General features: G+C 42.0%; 1 protein-coding gene across 1 annotated transcript in view; it reads left to right on the top strand.

The window, feature by feature from the left end:
- Positions 1-25496, top strand: part of URB1 (URB1 ribosome biogenesis homolog) — a 79116-nt gene that overhangs the window by 41176 nt on the left and 12444 nt on the right. The window contains exons 22-32 of the mRNA XM_044996665.1: positions 1415-2270; positions 6827-7031; positions 7936-8119; positions 10745-10803; positions 11880-12073; positions 14580-14690; positions 14772-14835; positions 16550-16721; positions 17381-17483; positions 22855-23015; positions 23561-23672. Of these exons, the coding sequence (XP_044852600.1) occupies positions 1415-2270; positions 6827-7031; positions 7936-8119; positions 10745-10803; positions 11880-12073; positions 14580-14690; positions 14772-14835; positions 16550-16721; positions 17381-17483; positions 22855-23015; positions 23561-23672 (2221 nt within the window). The remainder of the gene's footprint in view (positions 1-1414; positions 2271-6826; positions 7032-7935; positions 8120-10744; positions 10804-11879; positions 12074-14579; positions 14691-14771; positions 14836-16549; positions 16722-17380; positions 17484-22854; positions 23016-23560; positions 23673-25496) is intronic.

Genomic DNA, 25496 nt, shown 5'->3' with positions numbered 1-25496 from the left:
GGTCTGGGAGAGGGACCAATGGATCTATGAGAACATGCATCCAGTGTGCCTAAACCAGTGGCTCTCAGCCAGAGGTACGCAGAGTTCTTTCGGGGGTACATCAACTCATCTAGATATTTGCCTACTTTTACCACAGGCTAGATAAAAAGCATTAGCGAAATCAGTAGACACCAAAATTTTATTCAGACAATGACTTATTTATATGCTCTGTATACACTGAAATGTAAGTACAATATTTATATTCCAATTGGTTTATTTTATAATTATATGGTAAAAATGAGAAAGTGAGCCATTTTTCAGTAATAGTGTGCTGTGACACTTTTGTATTTTTATGTCTGATTTTGTAAGCAAGTAGTTTTTTAGTGAGGTGAGACCTGGGGGGGTACGCAAGGCTGATCAGACTCCTGAAAGGGGTACAGTAGTCTGGAAAGGTTGAGAGCCACTGCTCTGAACTACTATACAGGTGTGTGGCTGGGCAGCAGCCTCTACTATTCTAACCCACAGGCTAGAATAGTGGCTGTGGAAATGGCTGCACTGCAGATATTCAGCTCACTTGCGTATTGGGAGAGTGAATGCTATTTCTCCATTCCTTTTAGACCCTGGCACAAATCTTTGTTGCCCACGTTTTGTGGAGGGAGGGGTGAATTTTCCCCTTAATGTTAGGTATATCTCCATTATTATTATATAAAACTATCTCCTAGAACTGGAAGGGACCCTGAAGGGTCATCGAGTCCAGCCCCCTGCCTTCACTAGTGGGACCAAGTACTGATTTTGCCCCAGATCCCTAAGTGGCCCCTCAAGGATTGAACTCACAACCCTGGGTTTAGCAGACCAATGCTCACACCACTGAGCTATCCCCCCCCTTCTTGAGTCTGATTCCTGGACTCAAAGATTAGAATATCATGTATTTAGTTGATTAAACCTGTGATACCTCCCCTTGGAACATAGTAAAACTTATGGAAATGTACAAAGTTACATTCTGTGATAGGTTAAAGTGGTGTCTTCTCCCTCACATGATACTCTGACTTAGGACTAAGTCATTCTAATGTCTGTGTAAAATTTTGCCACAGACTTTGAAAGATTCAGTCATGCTTGTTTGAATGAACAAATTAAGTATTTGGCTTTATCCCAGAAGCAGCAGAATAGAAATTGATATGAATAACTTGGAGATGTTGTTTAATGTTTAGAATCTTTTTTTTAACCACAGAGCAAAGGCTATTTTTTTTTATACCATACCATAAACTTTATTGTATGTACCTGTATTTCATTAATTCTTTTGACCAGTACTAGGCAATTTAATGTCCAAAACTACAGGTTTTTAGGTTTCAGTAAGCATGCACTATAGGTAAAAGCAGTTAAATTATTTTGAATTGTTATCTTTTTTGTGATCTCTTCATGATTATGTATGTTGCAGATGCTAGAAGATATGCTCATGTTGATCTTCAAACATCCTACATTGGAGACCTGGTTCTTGGCTTTAGAGCAACATTCTCTTCCCCAACACAACTTAAACCCTGTCATGGTGAAGCTTTTGTCAGCTCATGTAAATAATGGCATCCTTCAGTTACTGAAGATGAGTGCTCCAATGTTGCAAAATATGAAGCACGTAGACATGCTGTCTAAGTATTTTGAAGCCATCACTGAAAGCGTCCTGGAAGAGTTACGTGCTGGAAGAAAAGAAAAGAACAAGGTATCTCCCAGAAAGTCCCAGCAGCTGGAGGCTCTGCAGCAGTTACATGTTTATATGGATGCGGCTCAGTTAAAAGAAGTCACGCTAACCATGCTCCAGCTTCCTGCGGCAAGCCTGACCACTCAAAAATCTGAAAATTCCCCTAAAAAAGAGAAACATTTAAGCTTCTATGGGAAGACACTGGTGCAGCTCCTCACAGAAAGCTACCAAAGACAGACCATTCAAGGAGAGCTGCTGTTATCAACAGAGCACATTAAAGGGATGGGGACTCTGCTATCAACATCGAACAGTGAGGATCTGGAAAAAGTCTTCCTGCATGCTCTTTCTCGAGAGCCCCTCTTTGCCCATGCGGTTGGTGTAGATGTACACGTTTACTGCCTTAACCACATGACTGAAACTTCCCTTGCCATTGTGGCTTTGCTGATCCGGCATTGTAGGACTCATCTGCTGCAGTTTGAGCTGTGGTGTCTGAATTGTACAACTGGAAAGTACCTAAGGAAAAATATGGACATCTTTCTCCCGCTCATCAATGTATATTTGCAGAGTAGAGAGCAGTATGACTTTACACGGCCATCAAAAGGTAAAACCAACAACTGATCAATATTAATGATGTAAATATTATCTGGGGATTTTTAACTGTTCTCACCAGTGTTCAGATAAAATGACGTGTCTGTCACTGGTTGCATTGGGAAGAATGAACATTTCACTGGCCTAAGGTCAGGGACTTGCTACATTCAGTGCTGGACTAGCCCCCCAAAAGGTACGGTTAGACTTGAGGACCAGTGACATTTTAGAAGTCCATTATCTTGTGAATCTTTAGTGCTAAAATCAATACTTGTTATCCACTGGAAAGCTAGGATTCCCCACTTTATTAACCAGTTACAAAAATCACTCTTTTCTGTCTAGTCTTGTCTGATTCATGGGTGCTTATCATGTGACCATCACTGACATATCCAGGGCAAGGCACAAGGCACTGAAGTCAAGTCATCAGGCCTCTTTCCATTGCCATCTTTTTAAAATGCAGATAACTTTCCTTCCAGGTTGGGTATTAACTGATTGTCCAGCACTTAGGAAATAAAAAGTGCTATCTGCAGCAAATGCTGTGAGTATTGTTGCCGGTCATGTAAATAAAATTTTAAGTGTTTGAAAACATGTAGAATTTGCTGAACTACGATGGCTCCAAAGGTGTATTGATAGAAAATTACAAAGTAAGTTTTATTGTCCCATTAGCTTAGTGATACTTAGCCCTCGTGGCTCGAGAGTTGCATGTGGCTCTTTGGAGCACCGCTGTGGCTCTCACTGAATCCAAAGATTTGATTGGTGCACTTCTTGTTCTGCTTAATCTCATGAAGAGCAACTAAAGTACTGATAAGCAGGAGCAGGCCTCCCCCTGGCTGGACACAAGAGGCATCATAGACATGGTATTCCAGTGGTCCCCAACCTTTTCCGTGGGGCGGGTGCTGACGACTAGCTGCCGAGGACCGTGGCTGCCAGACAAGCAGCTGCCGAAATGCCGCCGTGAAGCAGCAATGTCAAGAGGCGTCGCCGCTGAAATTTGGCGGGATTTTGGCGGTAGGGCTTCTTGACGTTGCCACTTCTTGGCAGCATTTCGGTGGCTGCTTGTCCGGCGGCCAGTAGGCGGGCATGCATGGATTTCCCGGTGGGCGCCATGGCGGCCACGGGCACTGCGTTGGAGACCCCTGTGGTATTCTAATCAGATGACCCAGAGCTCACTTCCCTGTTTCTTCAAGGTGACAAGAAGGAGGCAGAGAGGAAAGACCTTTCATTGCTCTTATCTTACAGGAATGCGTGGAAATATTGTGCTGAATGGCGTAGTAGAATGCTATAAAGTAATCTCGGATTAGTGTCATGAGCAGGGTGGATAAAAATCAAGGACTTTTAAAAAGAAATTTTTAATAAGTTATATGCATTTTTGTTTTTAAAAATAAACCTCCTTAAAATTGAATTTGAAATGGACAGCCTATGTTAAGGTCTAAACTTACTATATCATCTATTAAAATTAATTTAAATTAAAAAAAATTAAGCAGTGCGTATTTGCTGTCAAAGTTTTAAAGAAAATCAAACCACTGAACCGGTAGAAGCCATTGGCTGAGCACCTGGAACCAGCAATGTTGAAGAGCTAAACCAGCTTTTGACAGCAGTTGCCTCCGCTGCAGATGCAGAGAGAACATTTTCTTTTCGTTCATCTAGTTCAGTTAAATGACTAGTTCATTCAAAGTTAAAAAATTGATTGGGGGTTGAAAAATCAGGAAAGCTTGTTTTCCTCTTCCAATTTATGAATAAAAACTAGGTGTGAGAGGATGAGGTCTACTAGTTCTAAAATCTTAAACAATATGGTGACCAGAAGCAGTCTCTTCAATTCCCAAACTACAGATAATAGTTTATATTAAACTATTCCTTTATTTAATAAACCAGTTAGTTTTAAATGCAAAACTTGTTTTGATAAACTTAACTTTTTCTCAATATATCCTGCACAGTTAGGGTAATTTTATTTAATGATAACATAAAAATGAAAACTCCGTTTTTGGAATTTATAGAATTCCAGTTTTGTTTCCTGAACAGAGCTTGACAAAAATTGCAAATAAAAATTAATCATCTAGTACAAATGAAATTCATCAGGTTCGAATATAATAAATTGTAAAAATTAATAATATGAATAAATGTATGTTAAATTATATAGTTGCTTAAATAAATATGTATACATATAGTGTATTGCCCTGGTTAGCAAAAAGTAGTACCAAATTTATTGTAAAAACTAATTTTAGTTGCAAATCAGCATGTATTAATGGTTACTAACTAATGAGAATCAACTTTTCTTTGGACAAATAACTAAAAAGTACAAATGCAAAACACACTTAATGATTTAGAGGAAGGGGAAGAAGTAGTGCCTCCATCTTCTCTCTAAAGTTAATCAAGGTTTCCTGGTTGCTGATCTAAATAGTTATTTAAATCATTTATTTAAATCACTTTGAATAAATCAGTCCACCCTAGCCATGAGGTTTCATTGTCATTTTTGCATTGTAGTGTTGCTTCACTACGTGAGAAATGTGTTTCATGACAAGGCAGTGCAGTGACATTGATCACTCTGGTTGTTTTGTGGCTTTCTGCTGTTCTTTTTGATGGCAAAGTGGCCCTGCCCCTCTTTGTGCTCTCATTGCCCGGCAGAGTTAACCTCATAATTCTCCATCATATAGTAGCAGTAATTTCCCAAAGGCAACCTAATAAGTTAAATGAAAGTATAACACAAAAATTAATAAGTGGGCTGATGAGTACCATCAATGAGCAGGAATCCCAGCAACAGCTGAGTTATTTGCCTGCATCCCGAATGGTGTAACATGACCCATAACAGTCAGTATGCTCTAGCTCAGGGGTTCTCACATTCATTGCACTGTGACTCCCTTCTGACACAAGAATTACTACACAACCTCAGGAGGGGGGACTGAAGCCTGAGCCCCACTGCACCTGGTGGCTGGTGGGGGTAAAACCTGAGCCCCATCACCCTGGGCTGGCTGGGGGGGGGGCAAAGCAGAAGCCCAAAGGCCCCCGCCGGGGGCTGACGCCTGTAACCTGAGCCCCGCCACCCAGGGCTGAAGCCCTCGGGCTTCGGCCCTGGGCGGTGGGGCTCAGGCTTCGGTCCTGGGCCCCAACAAGTCTAACGGCAGCCCTGGAGACCCCATTAAAATGGGGACACGGCCCACTTTGGGATGCCAACCCACAGTTTGAGAACCGCTGCTCTAGCTCAACCAGAACATGGACTTCATGCAGGAGCTTTTTAGTGACATTCTGTGGCCTGTGTTTATGCAGGACATTGAACTGGGTGATCACAGTGATTCCCTTCTGGACTTAAAGTCTATGAATCAGTCTGTCTGCATCATGAACGGAACAGCTGATAATGAAAATCAGAGACATTTTATGATTATTCTTTAGACTATTATGGCAGTAGTGCTTAAAGGGCCACAGCCAAGTGGGGCCAAATGGATTCAAATAGAACACTGCTAGTTGCCCCGGGCTCTTCTTGAGCCCTGTACAGCTGGTCAAAGCATAACACTTCTTAAAATCTGTCTTGATAATTATCTATTCAGTGTAGAATAAACCCTATCTATCCAGTGGTTGGGTGTGAAAAAATTATTTCCAACTGCAAAGAGAATATTTTATCTGGTGAATGGAATGTTGTAAACTATCCATTTCAGCAGAATTTTATCTGTCATGTTTAAAAAAAAAAAAAGTTCTAGCCCTGTAGATGGAAAAATAAATTTCCAAGTATAAATCAATACAGTGATGCCTTCCTGAACCTCTCACAGCTCCAGTAGCTCTGCTGCTGCTCTAATTTTCCCAATCAACAGCAGAATTAAGCTGACAAAAATCTGGTCTGTTTCACCGTGGCATTTCAGAAAATTAGGTGCTGCAATTAAACTAACCGGGGCCATGCCTGTTTCATTCTTCTACTGATAAGAAAGGTTACAGGCAACAGCAGAGGCAGACACCTGTATCTGTTGATGGGGAAGGACACCCATGTCTGGAAGCAGTATAAAATAGTGGAGAATCCTCAGCAGCAGCCAACGGAGCCTGGGAGGGGTAGAGTAGCAGACCCAGCTTACAGGAGGTTCAAGAGAGGTGTTGCTTGGTGAAGGGCTGGAAGAGGAAGAGAAATCTTTCTCTATTCCATTACTCAGAGAATGGTGCTAGCTTCAGTTTTATCAGACGCTTACTATCTGAGAGCTGAAATAAAAGAAGAAGCCTCTGATCAGAGTCCAGTTTCAGCACCTTGGTAAGAATCTGAGTCATTACTACTACCTTTGTCTAGCAGATCAGAGCTGGGCTTCGCATCAGGATGTTGCCCCTGTGCCTTGGAGGTCTGTGATATTTGCCTGTAATGACTCATTTTAATCCTCTGGCTAGTAGGTGTTTGAAAGAGATACCAGACACTTTACAGAACATTTGTCTTTCAAACACTTCATAGATCTGTTACAGTCCCACACAGTGTGTGCTTTCTCACAATAGGCCCACAGCCTGTTCTATCATTCCGCTGAACACATGAAGCAGTTTGAGTTGAGACCTTTGCCAGAGAGCTTACAATGATATCCCTGTGTCTCTTTGCACTCTTTCTTCCTACAGTCTCCTCAGCTGTTGTGCCTGTCTTGAGAGTAGCTTTGTGGAAAGAACTGTCAAAAAACATTCTAGATACAGAACCATCGCAAGAACTCACAGCCGTGAAGTTGCAAGTGTTTTCCAAGCTGGTACAGTCTTCAGAAATTGAAGCGCTAACTAATCTAATCGACCAGTTACCTGGAACTCTTGAGAGAGCAGAAAATTACGAGAGGTAGGCAAGTCCTATTTCCAGATTTTGCATTTTAAGCAATGTAATGCCTGGAATTGTCATTTTGTTGCACAAAACATTGTTACCCCTGCTTCAAAGAACCTACTGTTTATGTGTGATGTTATTTTTAAGCTGGGGTGTATATATCATGTAAAAATATTTTTTTATTTATATGTATATCATGTAAAAATATTTTTAAAAATCTCAGAAGGCCCCCCAAAACGTTAAATAAAACATTCCTTATTCATGAAGCTGTACAGTGGTTCAGTGAAATTAAATGTGTGTGTGGAAATATTAGGAATTCAAAGCCTGATGTTTTCTCCATTTAATTTCATTGGTGTGCTTCAGAAATAACTGTTTATAGCACAGCAGAATAAGGCTACAACAGCCTCACATATCTTGCTGGGAAAGGGAGCCACAGCACAGATACCCATATTAAGTTTTATCTAAACTTTGTGGAACTTTTGAGCCATTTTTAAAGTTCACATTCAATAGCATAATAAACAGAGAGACAAAAAATATTGTAAGGACGTATGCGTTAAGGTCTGGAAGTACTTAGCTCGGACCAGTAAAAATACTTTTCTGACCAGTACACTTTCACAAGCTCTGTTCTTGGGCAAGTGATTGAAACATTTTCTATCCCGGCTTAAGCTGATGGTGGCTGGGTTTATAACAGATTTGACAGTACTCATCTCTGAGAGAACATGAGGGAAGGACTGGCTATGTAAATTCCTGGGTGACTAACTTATTACATGGTTATCATGAGCTTTAGAAGATAGTGATTCTTTGGTCATCTGGGGCTTAGGTGTCCCTATGCATAAAATCAAATGATTAAAAATGTGTGGAGAAAATCACGGTAAAATTAACACAAACAAAAACATTCTACTAACATTTGAATTGTCTGCAGTTGGATTGTGGCGGATTCCATATCGAGAGCGCTGGAGAACTCTGCTGAGGAGTTGCACTCCTGGAAGAAAAGCCTCTTGGCAGCCTGTATAAAGTGGTTAATCACCACATATAACATCAGTAAAGAGCAAGAAAACAACCAAGGAACAGAGAGTTCCATGCTGTTGAGACTAGAAGAGTTATTGGTGAGACTCCTTTCCATTTGCTTTAATCTAAACCTTGGTTATATGGACTTTTCTTATTGCAGTAGAATGTTTATTGTGCTTTTCTATTTCTGTATTATGTAAATGAAGTTGTTGCACTTGTTTTGGTTTCTTTGGTATTTTGTGTGCAGCTTGTACAGTATGTAACTGGCCTTGCAAGATTCTAATGCAAAACAATTTGGGGTCTTGTTGGGAGAAGTGCTGGACACTTGCAATTACCATTGAAGTTAGTGGGATTTTGAGATACTCAGTGCCTCTCAAAATCAGTCCCTGATGGTATTTATTTTTTTTTAAAGAGAGAGAGAAAAAATGCTGTAAAAGTAGAAATGTTCTTCCAAAGTACATGAATCTGCTCCCACTGAAGTCAACGACAATCATCCAGTTGACTTCAGTGGCAGCACGGTCAATGCCATAAGTTCCTAATCATCTGTGCATCTCAAATTTTCTTTAGGTGTGTAAGGAATACAGGATCAGGTCCTAAGTAAAAGTAAAAGATGCTTTTACAGGTGCTGGGCTAACTGCCCCTCTTATCCCTCTTGGTTTCTTTGTGTGCACTCCCTCTCGGGCATCACCTGTCTCTGGGAGTGTAAATATACAGTTCTCCCACTCTCAAACAGGGCCCTGGTACTAACGGTGATCACCTCAGCAGGTCTGACTTGTGGTCAGCACCTGCAGTGCACTTCTCTCTTGGAGCTATGACCCATGCTACCCTGTGACTGGACAGCTTTATAAAGGAAAATATTGTTTATTTAGAACTGAAACATTTCAGAGAAAAATATCTTAAAACAAGAAGTAAACTACATGTATATCTAGCTTACCAGGTGTCTGTCCAACTTCCACTTGGGATCCTGGTAGGCCTAAACTTTCTACAGACACCCCCAGAGACCTTGTGTCAAGTAGCATAATTTGCTCTCTTAGCCCCCAAACCAGTTCTTCTCTCTACTTCAGGGACAGAGTCTTGAAATCCTGTTCCATTTTTGTCCTCCCCTTTGCAGGCACCATGTAACGTTTTAACTGTTAGCTACCAGCATTGGCAAAACAAGACTTGCAACTTTAGTTGAGGTTGGATGTAGCCTCCGTGAAACCAATAGCTTTCCCCATTGTCTTTCAAGTGTGTGCTGGAATGTTGTTATCCAGGAACTATTGTCTTCTTCCTGGAGACATTTCCCATTGACTTAAAGCAATACAAGCATATAATAAACATTCCACTAACCCAGCATAGTTCTATACTGTGTCTGTATGACTGTCACACATGACATTCATAAAATTATTACATACCCGCTCCATGTCCACTGTAGAGCCCACCTAAAGATTTCCACAACTGATCTACAGATAAACTCAGATGTATCTTTGTAATGTTCTGTTATCTAAATTGACTAAAGATCCTGCCTCCCGCTGCAAAATGAAGTGTTATTTCATATCAGTAGTCAATGCAGGTGCTGCATTATAGTGGTGGGCTACATTACCACAAGCTGGAAACTTCTGTTCTAAGGAAATCAGAATTGCTGCTGTCTCATGTTAGCCAATGTGATTTGGATTATGCTTCTGTTTGTAGGGCGCAGTTATATTGCAAGTATTGTAATGTCTCACCTATTCCTTCTTGCTGAGCTGTAAAAAAAATAAAAATAAAAATAAGGGCCCAGTTCTAAGAGGTGATGAACACCCTCAAATCCCACCGATTAGCGGGAAAGGAGAGCACCTGGCACCTCACAGCATCAGCCCTTTATTCTTTTGGGTCCCAGGGAGAAGGAATAGGTGAGAGGAGGTTCTGATACTTGCAATGTAATTGGGCAAGGAAACGTATCACTTAAAACAAAAGGTGTAATTAGTATTTGAAGTGCTGCGGTATGAAAATTGCTTTGCAGCTGAAGATGGAATACCCTGTAGTCTTCCCCCGACACCGAGTTTCTTTCTGGGAGAGGTTGGCTGCAGCTGCCATGTTGTCCCAACTTCATATCTGTAATTTTGCTCTAAAAATGTTTTGCTTTTTTACATTATTGCATTTCTCATGGAAATAGTCCTGGGCCTGATAAAGTGTCTTTGAAATTTTGTGTTTATCTAAAATAACAGCGTAGGCTATGTCTACACTAGCATTTTTATCTGTAAAACTTTTGTTGGTCAACAGTGTGAAAAAAACACACCCCGACCAACAAAAGTTTCACCAACAAAAGGGCTGGTGTGTATAGCACTATATTGGCAGTAAACGCTTTTCTGCTGACATAGCTACCGCCACTCGTTAGGGATGGTTTAATTATGCCGGCAGTAGAGCTCTCTCCCACCGGCATAGAGCGGCTACACAGGAGACCTTACAGTGGCACAGCTGTGCTGCTGTAAGATCTGTCGAGTAGACATAGCCTTAGACAACTGCTTGAGAAACATGGGAAGACCGGTGAGTACCAGGTAGTAAAAAAGGCATTAAGGCTTGACATAAGCAGAACAGTTGTATTTTGCTTTTGGTACTATTGAAACCCTTGAAACAGGTTGGACTCTGCTATCATGGCTCCAAAGTGTTCAACAGAAAATGGGGGTCTTGATGTTCTATGGAAACTTTGCTCTGCTTCATGTTGAATGTTACATATCACTACTTGTTGTTTACTGCCCGTACAGCATTTTGTTAATGAAGTGGTTCCGGCTGACTGGAACAGTCTTGTGAAGATGGGACTTAAGTAAGTAATTTTGTATTGCTGTTGAGATGAAGCAAAGATGGGGTAGGCACTCTGTAATGTTCACCAGGGGCGGCTCTAGGAATCCCGCCGCCCCAAGCAGGGCGGCACGCCGCGGGGCGCGCTCTGGCGGTCGCCGGTCCCACGGCTCCGGGGGACCTCCTGCAGACATGCCTGTGGAGGTTCCGCTGGTCCCGCGGCTCCGGTGGAGCATCCGCTGGCATGCCTGCGGGAGGTCCACCCGAGCCGCGGGACCAGCGGACCTCCCGCAGGCATGACTGCGGAAGGTCTGCCGGAGCCGCCTGCCACCCTGCCGGCAAAATGCCGCTCCAAGCGCGCGCTTGGCGCGCTGGGGTCTGGAGCCGGCCCTGATGTTCACTGGGCCATATTCTATCAGTTAGGGCCCAATCCTACAGTCTACTAAGCACATCCTAAAAGGTACTAAGTGCTTTCAACTTCTACAGAAATCAGTGGGACTTGAGGATGACAGTCACTTTTTAGGATTAGCCCCATAGATAGGCACAGTCTCCATTCACTTCAGTACAACTCCATTGGCTTCATGTACAACGGAGGCCAGACTTGGCCTTCAGTTAGTGTGGTGTGGCAAATTACTGGAACTGCTTCTACTTTCTTACTACTAGTGTAACCCGTGATTTTTAATTAAAGATATTCCCAGTTTGCTCTGGTATGAAGTCAAGATCAGGCACTTTTCCTTTGCCAATGAAAAAGATGAGAAGAAATAAATATTTTGGGGGAGGCTTAGCTTATGTGGAGATAGTAATCCCTCAGCCTTACATTTCTATCAAATGAAGGTTTTAATATAAAATTTGTGAAATGCTAACCTTTAATAAAGCCTGTACAGCTGATTGCTGTTCTGACTGTGAATACAGCTGATTGCTTTTCTGACTGTGAATAGGCCTTTCTTCCGAAGTTTAAGATGTGGTTAGTTCACAAAAGCTGAATGGAAAAACTGGGCTATGTTTTTTTTTTATTTGCTTTCCATACTGTGTTTCACTATTTTGAATAGCAAATTTGCCTTTGGTTGAAATCTGAGTTTCCTTTGATCGTTGTTTTTGAAGGTATCGCTACAGTGATCATGGATTTCTGAAAACTCTTAATGCTGCTGTGCAATTGTTGTACACAAGAGAGAGCGCTCTTAGTCAGAGATTAGTCAAGCTCTCCATGCTTTACATGATGATCACGCAGCACTCTTTATTTTTGTCAACCATGCTGAGGTCAAGAGAAGAAGATAACACGAAGATTCAGACAAGAGGTATCTCTCTTTTCTTCAGCTATATATAGTAATAGTGTCTTGTCAGTTTTGTTTTCCATCCATCCAGTTACCTATCCATCTACATATTTACCAAGCTATTCAAATAACTCCCAAATTGTTATTAGCATTTCATTTCAAGGCCTGCCTGCTCTCTTCTACTTGAATTTAAATGTTGTATTTTTCCTCATGAATGCCAGTTTTAAACATTAATCTCTGTTAGGACCATTCTTTGGTGTTATTTCTTACTACTGAAGACTTGGGGTGAAATCCTGGCTTCACTGGAGTCATTGGAAGTTTGCCATTGATTTCAGTAGGACCAGAATTTTGTCCTTTATGTAGATTAGATCAAGAAGGTAGAAATATTATTTGGATAAGTATTTATTTAAAAATGTGCTTACATAAGAGACATTAATTTTAAAATAGGTATCTGTGTTGATGTAGAGCAGTAGTTCCCAAACTTTAACAACCCGCGAACCCCTTTCACTAAACTGTCTAGTCTTGTGAACCTCTTCCTAAAAATGAATATTTACAGGGATTTTCTCCCTTACCTCAGCATAAATTATAAAAGCAGTGATCTTGGAAATATAAAATTTGTTTTTATGACATGCTTATTACACACTATTTATTATTACATTATTTTTATTACAGTATGAAAACGGCACCACTCTTCCAAGATCTCACTTTTGTAGCTTGTATCAAATTTGATTAAGCCTGTTACAAGACAAGGCTCCTATCAGAGTTGCCAGTAGAAAAAAGGGGTGCGGGGGCAAAGCCTCTGTGCACCCTGGGGTCTGCGGGGGGCACTGCTGGAAAAGTAGGGGGGGTCCACGGGGGCTGCCGGAAAAAAAGGGGAGGGACCCGTGGGGGTGTGTGTGCACACTGATGTGGGGCCAGCACATGACTCTCATTGCGCCCCCTCCACCCCCCGTACTGGCACCGCTGGCTCCTATGTTTCATCAAGGAGTATCAGATGTGAAACAGCATGTAGGTATTTAAGAAGCCAACTCAAAGAGTTCCTCCTACACAAGCATTGAGGTCTTGAACAGTCCAGGCAAACAATGCACGTTACAACAAAGCTTAAACAACACTAGCAGCCTATTTATTTTTAAAAACAGCCAAAAATATCCACCTCCCTTTCCATTTGGAGTCTTGAAATTTAACTCTCCTCGGTGTGATAGATATGCTTGCTTTGATCTGCTTAGCTCTGGGAAGTCCCCGGGGCTCTGGGCTGCTGGGGTCCCTATGGACAGCTCTGTCCACTATTAGGGAATTGTTTTCCCGAGAACCCCCTGTAATATTTCATGAACCCCCAGACGTTCACGAACCCCAGTTTGGGAACCACTGATATAGAGGATTTAATATTACTCTTTGCTAGTTGTATTTCAAATTTTAATTTCTTAGCTTGTATATTTGATAGAACAATCCGCCTGTGAGGAATCTAGTTAAATCCTAACCTGAAAGAGGTAGCAAGGTCTAATGATAGAGTATTGGGCTGGGAGTCAGGAGACCTGGGTTCCATTCTTGGCATTGCAACTGAGTTGCTCTATGACCTTGGGCAAATCACTTACCTGCTCTGCACTTCAGTTTCTCCAACTGTAAAATGGGGATAATATTTAGCTGCCCTTTATAAAGCACTTTGAGATACATTGATAAAAATTGCTATATATGAGATGATGATGAAATTGTAAGTGGAACAGTTTGATGACAAATTTGTACTGTCAACGCCGATAGTCATGAGCAAAATCTAGGCAAACTCTAAGGCTTTTAAATGCCTGGCAAGATGAGAAAGCTCCAGTGACGCAGTAGGAGGAAGGGATTGCTTATATTTTTCATGAAAGTATATCCGTTATTTCATGCATTTGTCAGTTGTACCATATTTCCATAGAACAAGGAGACAGGTTCTTTCAAAGAAGCTAGCCTCAATAATTCAGAAGTTTACTGTCATGAGTTCATTCGTCTTTACCTCTATCTTTCTCTAACTCTAACTCTAATGAAGAGGTTGTCACTGTTTTGCTTTGATTTATGATGTGGCATGGCAGATAGGGGAGAAAGGATGGGCTTTTGGCTCAGGCAATGGACTGCAATTCAAAACGTGTGTCCAATTCCCATCTTTGCCACGGACTTCCTGTTTGTCTTGGGGCAAGTTTGTCTATAATTTATTTGGGCATTAGCTCCCCATCTGTAAAACGGGGATGGTAACACTTCTGTATTTCACAGGATAAATTCACTAACATTTGTTATGCAATCAGATCCTGCAGTGATGGGGTCTATGTAAATACCTAGATAGGATGGTAAATACCAAGCTGTCTTTTAGAAAGGTTGTTCCAGTTGAAGCTACTGTATCATATCTGGCCTACAGCGCTGATGGAGAAATGTTTTGCCGATGTCGTGTCACAAGTGTAAATATTAATGCAAAATCTTAAGGTGTTTGTTTAAATGTTCTCTTTCTGGCTACCATCTGATCGAGAATGCAAAAACTAAAAATACAGTTTCGTATTTGTTTCAGAGGCATTAGTGGATATATTGTCAACTATAGTGAAACTCAGTCCCTCAGTCTGTGAGAGCAGCCACTTCGCTGTGTTACTAGGATCCTATGGTGCAACACTGAGTGATGTCGGTAAGTGTATTGGAGTGTTAAATATATTTTCCATTGGATCTATTTTTAAAATGCTTAATGTATGTCTTACTGATTTTTTAGATCAGAAAATATTACTGCTTCTTCAGTTATATGAGAAGAATGATCTAAGTCTTATAAACTTTAGGTAAGTTGATTGCCGCCTTTTGTTTTGCTAGCACATGTGCCATATAAGCAATCTGAAAGTTAATATATGCCTGGCACCTTATTTTTGAATTGAGGACCAAAACTCAGAATGGGAATTAAATTGATGTTGGTGCAAGGTGCTGGATTAATAGAACCTGGGCACTATTCACAGAGCAGGTGCAGAACAGACAGCAGCTTTTCAGCTCCCCCTCATGCCACTACACTGGAGTAGAGAAGACCACATTGCGGGGTGAAAGGATTGCTTAGTCTCCCAGATCTTTTAGTCCTTGGTCTGTTGCTCAGCCAGCCCACTTTGCAGTTAGCACTTTTAATGGCTCTGCTGCCTTTAGCATTTTGCTGCTTATTCATTCTGTTTATTTTAAATGCACCTTTCCTTCATTTCACCTGTATAAACATTGCTAACAAAGTGCATACAAAGTACAAATTCAACCTATGTCCAACCCCCTCGCCTCCTGTCGCCAACAAAACTACACTTGAAGTGCTACAGCGGCACAGCTGCAACACTTCAGCATAGACGCTACCTATGCTGACAGGAGGGGCTCTCCTGTTGCTGTGGTTACTCCGCCTCCCTGAGATGGGTGGTAGCTACATCAATGCAAAGAATTCTTTTGTCAACCTAGTGCTTTCTATACAGAGGGGTTAGGTTGGTTTAACTACATCACTCAGGGTGGTGGATTTTTCACCCCCCTGAGCGACCTATCTGGGTAACCCTAACATTTTAGTGTAGAACAGACCAAAGACTCTCCTTTTTCTCACCCATTCAACCCCATCCCACCCATGGAAAAGCCTGTGGGAACAGATAAGCATTGTCACCTGTCCTGAGGGTCGGCATATTTGAACTTTGGTGAAGTAAGGACAGAAGTTAATTCTAGAGTCAAGGACCCTGCCACTAGTCGTCTCCTGCCGCTCAGCTGCTGTGCTATCACAGGGGCAAAGAATGGCCTCTAAGGTACCTAGTACCATAAACCATCTAGGTCTTTATAGGTGAGAAACAACACTTTAATATTGCATTCTGAAATAAATTAGTAGTCAGACCCTTAGATAGACGTGGTCCCTGCCCTGGCATGCAGGGAATACAGACCAATCCAAGGAACATGCTTGAGATTGGGAGTAGGCAGAGTCGTAGCCAGTCATTGATGGGAGCCTGTATAGCTTGTAAGTGATTAGTGGCATTGTCTTTGTGGTCTTACTACTTCATAAAGTACTTAGTGTATTGTAGGTCTATCCAGATAATAAACAATAAGCCTTAGCACAATAAGTGGATTTCTAAGGAGAGGGTGAAAGGGCTTGGTTTAGGGGGTCATGGAGGCATTTTGGTGCTGGCTTGAAAAACTAATTGAACTCCAAGACATTCTGAGGTTTGTATAGTTTGATCAAGTCTTGGTCAGTGTGTGAGGAGGTGGTGGTGGTAGGCACTGACACTGTCAATAAATCAGTCTCCTGTAAAGACTTTGATTTGTTGGCTAAAGGGACACCATCAGGCTGAATTTCGAAAGCCTTTGAGAGAGGATGAGAAAGATGTTGCCAGGGAAACAGATTCTAGTTTCAAGTTCCCACCGGATAATAAGCACAAGTGAGGGGAAATTTTAAATACTAATTTATATCCTTTTATAAATTGAATCCATCTCTATAATTGCCTTTCTCTCCATACTAATTATCTGTTAACTAAAGGCTTACTTTTAACAATATTTAAGGATACTGTTGTGGGGACCAGCAGCTGTGGAACATCACAAGACTTGCAAGAGTCTGGGGAAGTCACTATGGCAGCAGCCAAGCATGGAGGAAATTTTGTGTCTGCTAGATAAAGAGAAGATGATGAAGACTATCCTACATTTCCCTCAACATCGCCGTCTCCTGCCACCAGAGGTGCTTTGGATCAACTATTGGTTATTCTCTTTTGATGTGGAAAAGCACTCCTGTTTTTTTTGCGGATACAGACTAACACGGCTGCTACTCTGAAACCTTTCCTTTTAGTAATTTATAATCATGCCGTTGTTAATGTGATATAGTCCATTGTTTGCAGTCAGAAATACGTAACAAGATGGCTAAGATTAATTAGCTGGTATCACTTCACAGAACATGTTTTTACTGTTCTATTTCCAACTGAACCAGTATTTATTTATTTTTTTTCCTATTAATTGCAGTCTAGGATCACATCTTGCCTGTAATTAAAGCTGTGCAACACCACTGAATTTAATGAGGTTGCCAAAATATAACCGAGATCAGAATTTGGCATCTAATGACTCACCACGTTTGACTTTCTAAACCATATCTGTGCATCGGTACAGTTGCACTGGGTTCTCTAGTTTAGTCTCTTGTATAGTCTGCTCATATTGGTCAAGGAAAAACATTCTGGAACCATGGCAGCAATAGCCATATTTAAACACAGCAGTGGTTAAGCATGATTCTACACCTAGTATTTTCAGAGCTTGACTGTGAGCGGCCATGATGATATTGTCAGGGCAGTTTGAAATGAAGCTGGTTTAAATTCAAGTAGTATCTCTGTATTTTGGGTTTTGTTTCAGGAAGGACAAGTGCTATTGTATAGAGATAAAAGTGAGAAGGATCTTGATGATCTCTATGATCCCTGTTTTCTACTTCAGCTCTTCAGTGAATTGACCAGACCAGGTAAAGTATATATTCATCTCACATTTTAGGCCAAACTGTCAGGAACTGCAAGCATGCATCTGATGGAAAAATTCAATATTATTACAAAGAAAGAGTTTACACCATTTTTGAGAGGAGAGAGATTATGATATTTGCGTTATTTACCCAGAGTATTGTGGTGTTTAATAATTTTCAGAGTAATTAGAAAAGATTTTGAAAAAGCTCTAGGGCCAGTGAAGCAATTTCCTAAATAGTCCATCGTTTCTGTAGTTAGTTTTAGTGGCGTTCCAGTTCTCACACGCACAGTGATGGGGGCTTGGGGACATACGAGAGACATACATAGAGTTCTAGTTTGAGGCCATGATCCTGCAAGCTGCTCTATATACGCAAACCCATGTGCCCATGACTGGCCCCTATGAAATAAGGGGCCGGGGGGAGGGGTAAGAAAGGGGAAAAGACAGTTGGGAGAAATCATTGCTGCTGTGGTGAGGATACAGAGGAAGGGCTGCCTGTGGGCTTGTAGTGGGAAGATTTTAAATTATAACCTGAAGTGGCTTGGCAAAAGGGCATAAGAGGCAAACCAGGCATGATACTCTCTGGTCATAGGGCCAAATTGTGTAAAGTCACTATGCCCAACCTAAGGGGCACAAGTGAAAGAGCTGGAGATGGTCAGTGGAGAATTCCCCAATCTAGGAGAACTTTTCACTGATGTAAAGCTGGTGGAGATGGCATAGAGGTCTCCTGTGGTCACCACTGTGCTCCGTTCCCCCCAATCTCAGCACAAAGCAGAGCATGGCAGGGGTGAAATGGTGGGGCACATGGTGGAACAGATATTCACTATGTCCAGTTCTCCATGGCATAAGATAGAGCTGTTCCAGTACAGCTCTAATTTGCACCAGGGCTGCGCGGCTGAGAATCAGGGAACAACAGCCCTTCGGCCCCCTTCTTCACTGCCCCTAAGAGCAGAGTTTGGCCTGGGTTGAGAATCTGCCCCATTGTGTTGAAGGAAGCTCTCCATCTTTAAAATGGCAGTCAGCTTTTTTGGGGAGCTAGTGTGAACAGCTGGTGTGAACAGACAGATCTCTATTGACCTCAGTGTAACTGCACCAGTTTACAGCTACTGAAGGATCATCCCTTTATGTGTCTTAGAATAACTCTTGTCAGATATCAGCTCCTCTGAGTAAATCCATCTATGTGGATGTGTGAGAGCATCTAATATTCAAATCAAAAGAGGCTGAGAGTTCACAGAAAAGCAGGTGTATGATGTGAAAAGAAAGAGAACTATCCATAAACTAAGCAATGGTTGGGTATAAGTAACAAGTAATCGCCACCAGTCACCTCCTACTTATCACTGGCACCTCTTGGTGTGCATGATTTGTGAGTTAGAATCTATATGTGTTTACTTGTTAGTTACACATATAGTGGTCCATTATTAAGTGTAAGTTTGGCCAAGTAATTCATCAGCAGTGGAGGTGTTTTTAAAAAACTCATCATCGTGTTATGCCTGTGTTCCCAAGTCAATGGAAAGTTTAGATTATATCTCTGTGCGTGCTGGTAACCACTTGCTCAATATTACTTTTCTAATTTAATATGACACAATTTCCCTGTACACCCAACTGCTATACTTGCAGAAGAGGCTTTGTGTCTGTTTATAAAATGTTTAAAGATCAAAGTGAAACATTTATCACAGCGAATTTACCAACCACCTCTCTCCCATGTCCATCATTATGTTGTTTTCTGGGTAAACTTTGGATTGCTACAGCTGGCTTTTGTTTGCTATAGCAATAACATCTTCTCAAACAAGCGGCAAGCTGATAATATAATTGCTTTGAAAGGTAGAATAAAAAGTGCAGATGAAGAGAGAGGAAATATAAACTTGAGTAATACAATACCTGTGTAGGTGGGAAGGGAGGTGCTGTTTTAAGTTGGTGTTGCAAATTGACCAATATGCTTTTGACAGTAATAATAACATAGTCAGTCATCCTGTGTATATTTAAAAAAAAAAAAAAAGCTATAGAAATTCAGGATGCCCCTTGTGTTCTAACAGGATCAGTGTTAGATGGCCCAGTGTTTTTGGCTGTTATTGACTAAAGGTGGGATTTGAAAAGTGCCTGTGTGACTTAGGATCCCAAGTCCAAATATGTTCCTAAGTCACTTAAGCCACTTTAAAAAAATCTCACCCCTACTGTTTTGTGCCTGCTCCCTGCACTTGCTGTACAGCATCATGTGCACAGATGTTATGTAGTGCATCGGTACATAACTATAAACATACAAATGATTACTGCTTGCTGAGTAAAGGCCTTGAATTGTGCAAATACCCAGTTCTCTCTAACTTTAGATCTGATAAGCATCTTATCAAAAGCTTTCCGACAGTGATTCCCAAGGTTCTTTAAACAAACTGGATGTCAAACATACATTTAACTTTTTTTTTTCAATAGCTTGTTATTTCACATCAATTATTTGATTGCTGTTTCCAAGGGCAGCTTGGTTGAAAATGTTTCCATGCCATGTGTGCAGTGGAAGAGGAGTTTCTAGATAAATCCTCCTCTAAGTTACATAGATTATACCCTTGAAATAAGGAAATAGGATTTTATTATGGGACATGACCATGGGAAATTATCATTTGTTTTTCGTATATGATAGAAGTGCCCAGAGACTCCCCATTGGGGAATTGGGTCCCCATTGTGCTAGGAATTGGGTCCCCATTGTGCTAGGCTATGGACAGGCATATAGTGAGGCACAGTTCCTACTCTAAAGAGCTTCTGGCCTCGCATTTGCACTTCAGACAAGAACTCTGGATCAGCAACTGCTAAGGGGAGGGATAGAGAACCCTTCACAGATTGGTAGGCTTCAGATCATTCTTCTGGAGTGTGTGTGAGAGTGTGAGTGAGTTAAACGCACCAAGAAAGGTTCCTTTCCTTGGGCTGTACTGGCACCCTGCAACCCAGCCTGAGTAAGGGCGGCACGTAGCCACTGTACCCCAGGAAGAGGGCAGAGAACAGACTGTGAGTGAGAATCCAGCAGGGAAGGAAGTGCTGCCAGCTATCTTCTGGTGCCCCTGGTGCTGAGGGAGACGGGGGAAGAGCCAAAGGTCCACCAACTTCCTCCCAACCTGTGCGAGAGCAGCCTGGCCGCAGCTGCTGTTCCTGCCCTGCACAGACTCTGGCGATGTGGACATCCCATGCAGAGGAGTTAGGGGGCTCTTTATGCTCCCCTGCACAGCTGTGCATCCAGGCTCATGACTGAGACCCTTATGAGGGGGAAGACTGAGGCATTTTGAGAACTACCAATTCAATATGATGGATCTAACTTAGCCAGGAGGCTCGTGGGGAAATGTACAGGAATCGTGAGTGCTGAGAACAGCTGTTGACTCTCTCCAGCAGATGGTTTTGAAATGCATTTCCAGTAGTGCTGTTGCACAGGTTGTCACTCTGTCATGTGGAATAAAGCTTTCATAGGTTGTTGCTGCTGTTTCTCCTTGAAGACTAGCATAGACAACAAGCCTGGAGTGTTTACATCAAGTTGGTGTGGCGTTATGAGTGGATAGAAATGCCACCACTTTTTCAAAACCTCATTAAAAATGGCTTGATTAACCTCAAAATCCCTTTAAAAAATTCAGCCCCGGGTGGGGAGGAACTGCGCAAGAGAAGTTTTATGCAGACTGTAGGTTTCTTCAGAAAGTTAAAGGGGGTGTAAATTAGAAAGTGCCCTACATTTTAAAGTCACTGATGGGCCTATATTGTTGTTCAAACTAGTAAACTAGATTATTTGACCATGGCTAGTAGCTTAAGAGGGAGGATCCATGTCTTATTCTGGTATCCATTTCAGTAAAAGGATGCTTATCTTGGAGGTGCTTTTACTCACCCCACTATTTCGTCATTCAGACGCAGGATATGGGGAGTGCCCAAGAGGTTTATTTTTTCCCTACAGTTAACATGGATCAAACACTGAGCTCCGTAGAGTCTTCCCAGAACTTACTCATAACTTTACATGGTCTTCCACTTACAGCAATATCCTTCCCAAATAATGAGCACTGGATTGTGTCCTGCCTTTCTAAGTGTGCAAGTGGGGCTGGGCACGGGGAGCCCCCTCTTCTTGTGCAGCCTTGGGGCACAGATTGTGTCCCTGCAATGTAGGAACTGCTGGACTGCTCCCTCTGCATGCTCTTGAGGTGCATGACACTCTGAAATGAGCAGGGCCATGGCCCAAACTGCCCCCTCTTCCGCCCGTCCCCCCCGACATCAGCAGAGCTTCTTGTAGCTCCCCCTGAGCAAGGCAGCTCCATGCTAACTCTAACTTGAAGCTGTGCCCTGACCGTGCTACGGTGAGTACATCATTCCAAAAATGACAAAATCTGCAGAGGTACAGCAGATTGCAAGGAATTAAATCTAGATAAGGCCATTTGAAACTGTAATACCTCTTGATTTTGGGGGTGCCCTCTTATGGATAGGTGCCCATAAACACTGAAACACTGTTCACCTGACTCTATAGACTTGTTGCACAAGGCTACAATTCCTAGCTACAGAGTTGAGGCCCAATTCCAGACCCACTGAAATCAATGGTGACCAAGAGAAGAGAAAAGATAGCACTAGAAAAAAAGGGGTTGGCAAGAGTTGATTTGGTAGTTAAATTCTGCCCTATTCTTTGCATTATTCTATAGCAGGGGTAGGCAACCTATGGCACGTGTGCCGAAGGCGGCACGTGAGCTGATTTTCAGTGGCACTCACACTGTCGGGGGGCTCTGCACTCACACTGCCGGGCCACCGGTCCGGGGGGCTCTGCATTTTAATTTAATTTTAAATGAAGCTTCTTAAACATTTTAAAAACCTTATTTACTTTACATATAACAATAGTTTAGTTATATATAATAGACTTAGAAAGAGACCTTCTAAAAACATTAAAATGTATGACTGGCACGCGAAACCTTAAATTAGAGTGAATAAATGAAGACTCGGCACAGCACTTCTGAAAGGTTGCCGACCCCTGTTCTATAGCCTGGTCTTCCTTACAGTTGCTGTTTGGCAAGCTAAGAACATGAGCTGAACAAGCCACTCTACCTGATCCCAGGCCCAGCCAGCTTCATGCACCAGGCAGAATTCTTTGAGTTGTCTTTGAAGATGAGCTCTGGTGTATCACAGCACACCAGGAACTGGCTAACATGACTTCAAGGAAACTGAAATGTTCCTGTTTAGATGTGTGTGTGCAGAATGCCCCTTCCTAACCTGGGTATTGGAGTGTTCACCACACATTGTTACAGTCAATTAAATTTACAGTTTCTAGTTCAACTTTCAGAAACGATGTTTTTAAATGGAAGTTAATGTGAAGAATTGCATTGCCACATGTCCTTTGTAGTTGTTGCTTTTACAAATGTTAACGTCTTTCCTTTCCACAGAGTGTGTAGTGGCATGCCATGCATTTGTGGAAGTGAATGCTTTGGGCCTAACAGTAGCTGCCCTTAGCAGCTATGATTCCAATATGCGAGCAGCAGCGTACTATGTCCTGGGTTCCTTTCGTTCTCACCTGGAAGGAGCTCGCTTTCGAGAACAGAGACAGGTACAAATGTTCTAGATTTAACTTATCCATGATATTAGAACCTGCCTTGGTAGGCACACTAGGACAAATTAATTCCTGGAAGGGACCCTTTCACCAGCCTCTAGTTTCCACTTGCCCTTGGGTGGGTGAGCAAACAGGTTTCTCAAGCCTTGGTTCAGTGTTTAGTAGTATTATTAATCTGTCCTCAAAGATGGGATTGTGTTTCTCGCACACTTTCACTTGTTCCAAAGTTAGCAATTCCCAGCTATAGAGATGTGTACTTAAGAGCTGAATGAATTAATATAATGTTATTTTAAAAGATCTGTTATCCTCTTTCCTATTCTGTTTTCTTTTTTCTGTATTTATTATGATTATAATCAGTGAGCTTTAAAAAAAAACACATTTGAATTCTTAGAACAGTCATTCTGCTGGGATTGTGGCTTGATTTGTTACTTGTAAAATACAATTCAGGTCTATTTTCCCACACTCCCATTGAGGAACATCCTGCTGTATTATCTGATGATGAGTAATACTAGAGCTTTCTCTTCCTTGTTCTTGTGCGACAGCTTCTCTATCTTATGGATGTTGTGCAAAATGGAATCAGACAACCGAATCTCAGGTTTACTTTCTCTTTGACCCTCTTCGTTGCTAGAATGGTGCAGCAAATGCTGAAGCCAGGTATTGTAGATTAAATTGTATGTTCTGTGGTTTAGCTTCTGGGGCTAAAGCAGGGAAAACAACATTGCATAGAACGATTAGTTTCAGTGATACTGTAGAATCAAAGCATATTGGTAAACATAGCAACCATGAGACATGCTATAGCATGGTCTCCACTCCAGCATTTCCCCTGGAAGCCAGATGTATCGATGCTGCAACTCTACCTCAGTTTCCTCCACTGTCCTTTTACCTGCTCCAGCTGTGGGCGTGGCCCGGCCCTACCACTTTAGGGAGTTCAGCTCCTTCCAGTGCCTTAGAGACTCTTACAAAAATGCCAACAAAAATATATAGCCCGGCCAGGCTCAACAGGCCCCCTCTTCCTCACAGGCACACCTCTGCTGCTATAGGTTTTGAGGGACAGGTTCCTGTGTCCCAAACAACCCCACTGTTGAGGAGCTGGCGCTCTCCTCTCCTCCCTCAGTGCAGAGGTGTGCTGGGCCATTGGGAGCCCTAAGCAGTAATATTCCCCCCTCCCCAACACATACTAAAAAAGCGAATGGGGGTCCCCTTGAGCTGCTTAGGGCCCTAAGCAATTGCTTAGTCTGCTAATGCCTAGCACCGGTTCTGCTCAGGGGTTCAGGCATACACGTCATCACGGTTCCTGTCTTCAGTCAGGCTCCTTGCCATCCACAGGAAAGCCTGTCTGCTGTACTCCCTCCACACCGGCCTCCAGCTGCTGGACTTCCTTCTTTAAACTCCCCTTTCAGACTTAACAGCCAACCCTGATGTAGCAGGGTTTGACTAATTAAGCCTCAAATTGCTGTTTAACCCTTTCCAGTCAGGGACAGAGTTTATGTGCCCTATCCCGCATGCCTTCAAATGTTTTGAGGAAAAACCTTCATTAGAATCTAAATCTTATGAGGAGTGGAAAGTGTCGTGCTTTGTGTGCAAGTAGTTGCCAGTTCAGATCCCATCTAATCTGTTGCAGAGGAGGTGAATATTCTCTTCACAAATTTTGGGCTCAATACAGGAATAACTGGATGAAAATGAATGGCTTGTGTTGTACAGGAGATCAGACAAGATGCTCTAATGGTCCTTTTGGGACTTAGAATCTGTGTGTGCATGCCTGACTTAGTCATGCAAATAGCCTGATGTCTGTGCAAGCCAGGTGGGATATTTGCACGCCTAAATCCAGGCATTAATGCGTGCATCTCCAGATTTGGCCATAATACAAAAGTTTAAAAAATGTGGTCTGTGGAGACTTGGCAATTTGCATGGTGTGCTGGCTCTCCTCTGTGTTTACATCTAAAAATATAAGAAAATACTTTCCTTGTATTACTTTTCCATTTGATTAGTTACTGTAATTGCCACAAGAATGTTTATAGGATCATGTGTGGGAGGAGAGGTGGTCTGCAGTATTGCAAATAGGATCAGAGGTGTCCACAAGACAGTCTCTTCTAAGCAGCGGTTCACACTATGGAAAATGTTGGTGAATCCCTGCCCTAAATGGCTATTTTTATCAAATATATAATATGTGGAATAACTGCATAATGTTTCAGTGATGTGTTTCTTTGGTACTGATGTTTTCCTGTAAGCTAAACCGATGATTGCATGGTCTGGAATTTGTCCATGATTTTGAGTTGGCTTTTCCTGTAACACTCTTCACCATGCTTAGTATCCTGTATTTTTTAATGAGATTCCCTGGGGCTTATCTGTGAATTTCACTGTGGGGTTCGCTTTTAACTCTGCAGTAGATTTTTATTTCTGAGTGAAGGGTAACTTTGGAAGTATTGAGAATTGACCAGTGTTAAAGATTCATGTGATCATTTGCTTGGTGCGTTCTCT

This window comes from Mauremys mutica, chromosome 1 (assembly GCF_020497125.1).
Source record: "Mauremys mutica isolate MM-2020 ecotype Southern chromosome 1, ASM2049712v1, whole genome shotgun sequence".
Lineage (NCBI taxonomy): Eukaryota > Metazoa > Chordata > Testudines > Geoemydidae > Mauremys > Mauremys mutica.
The sequence above is the reverse complement of the archived record's forward strand: the minus strand, read 5'-3'. Positions and strand labels throughout refer to the sequence as shown.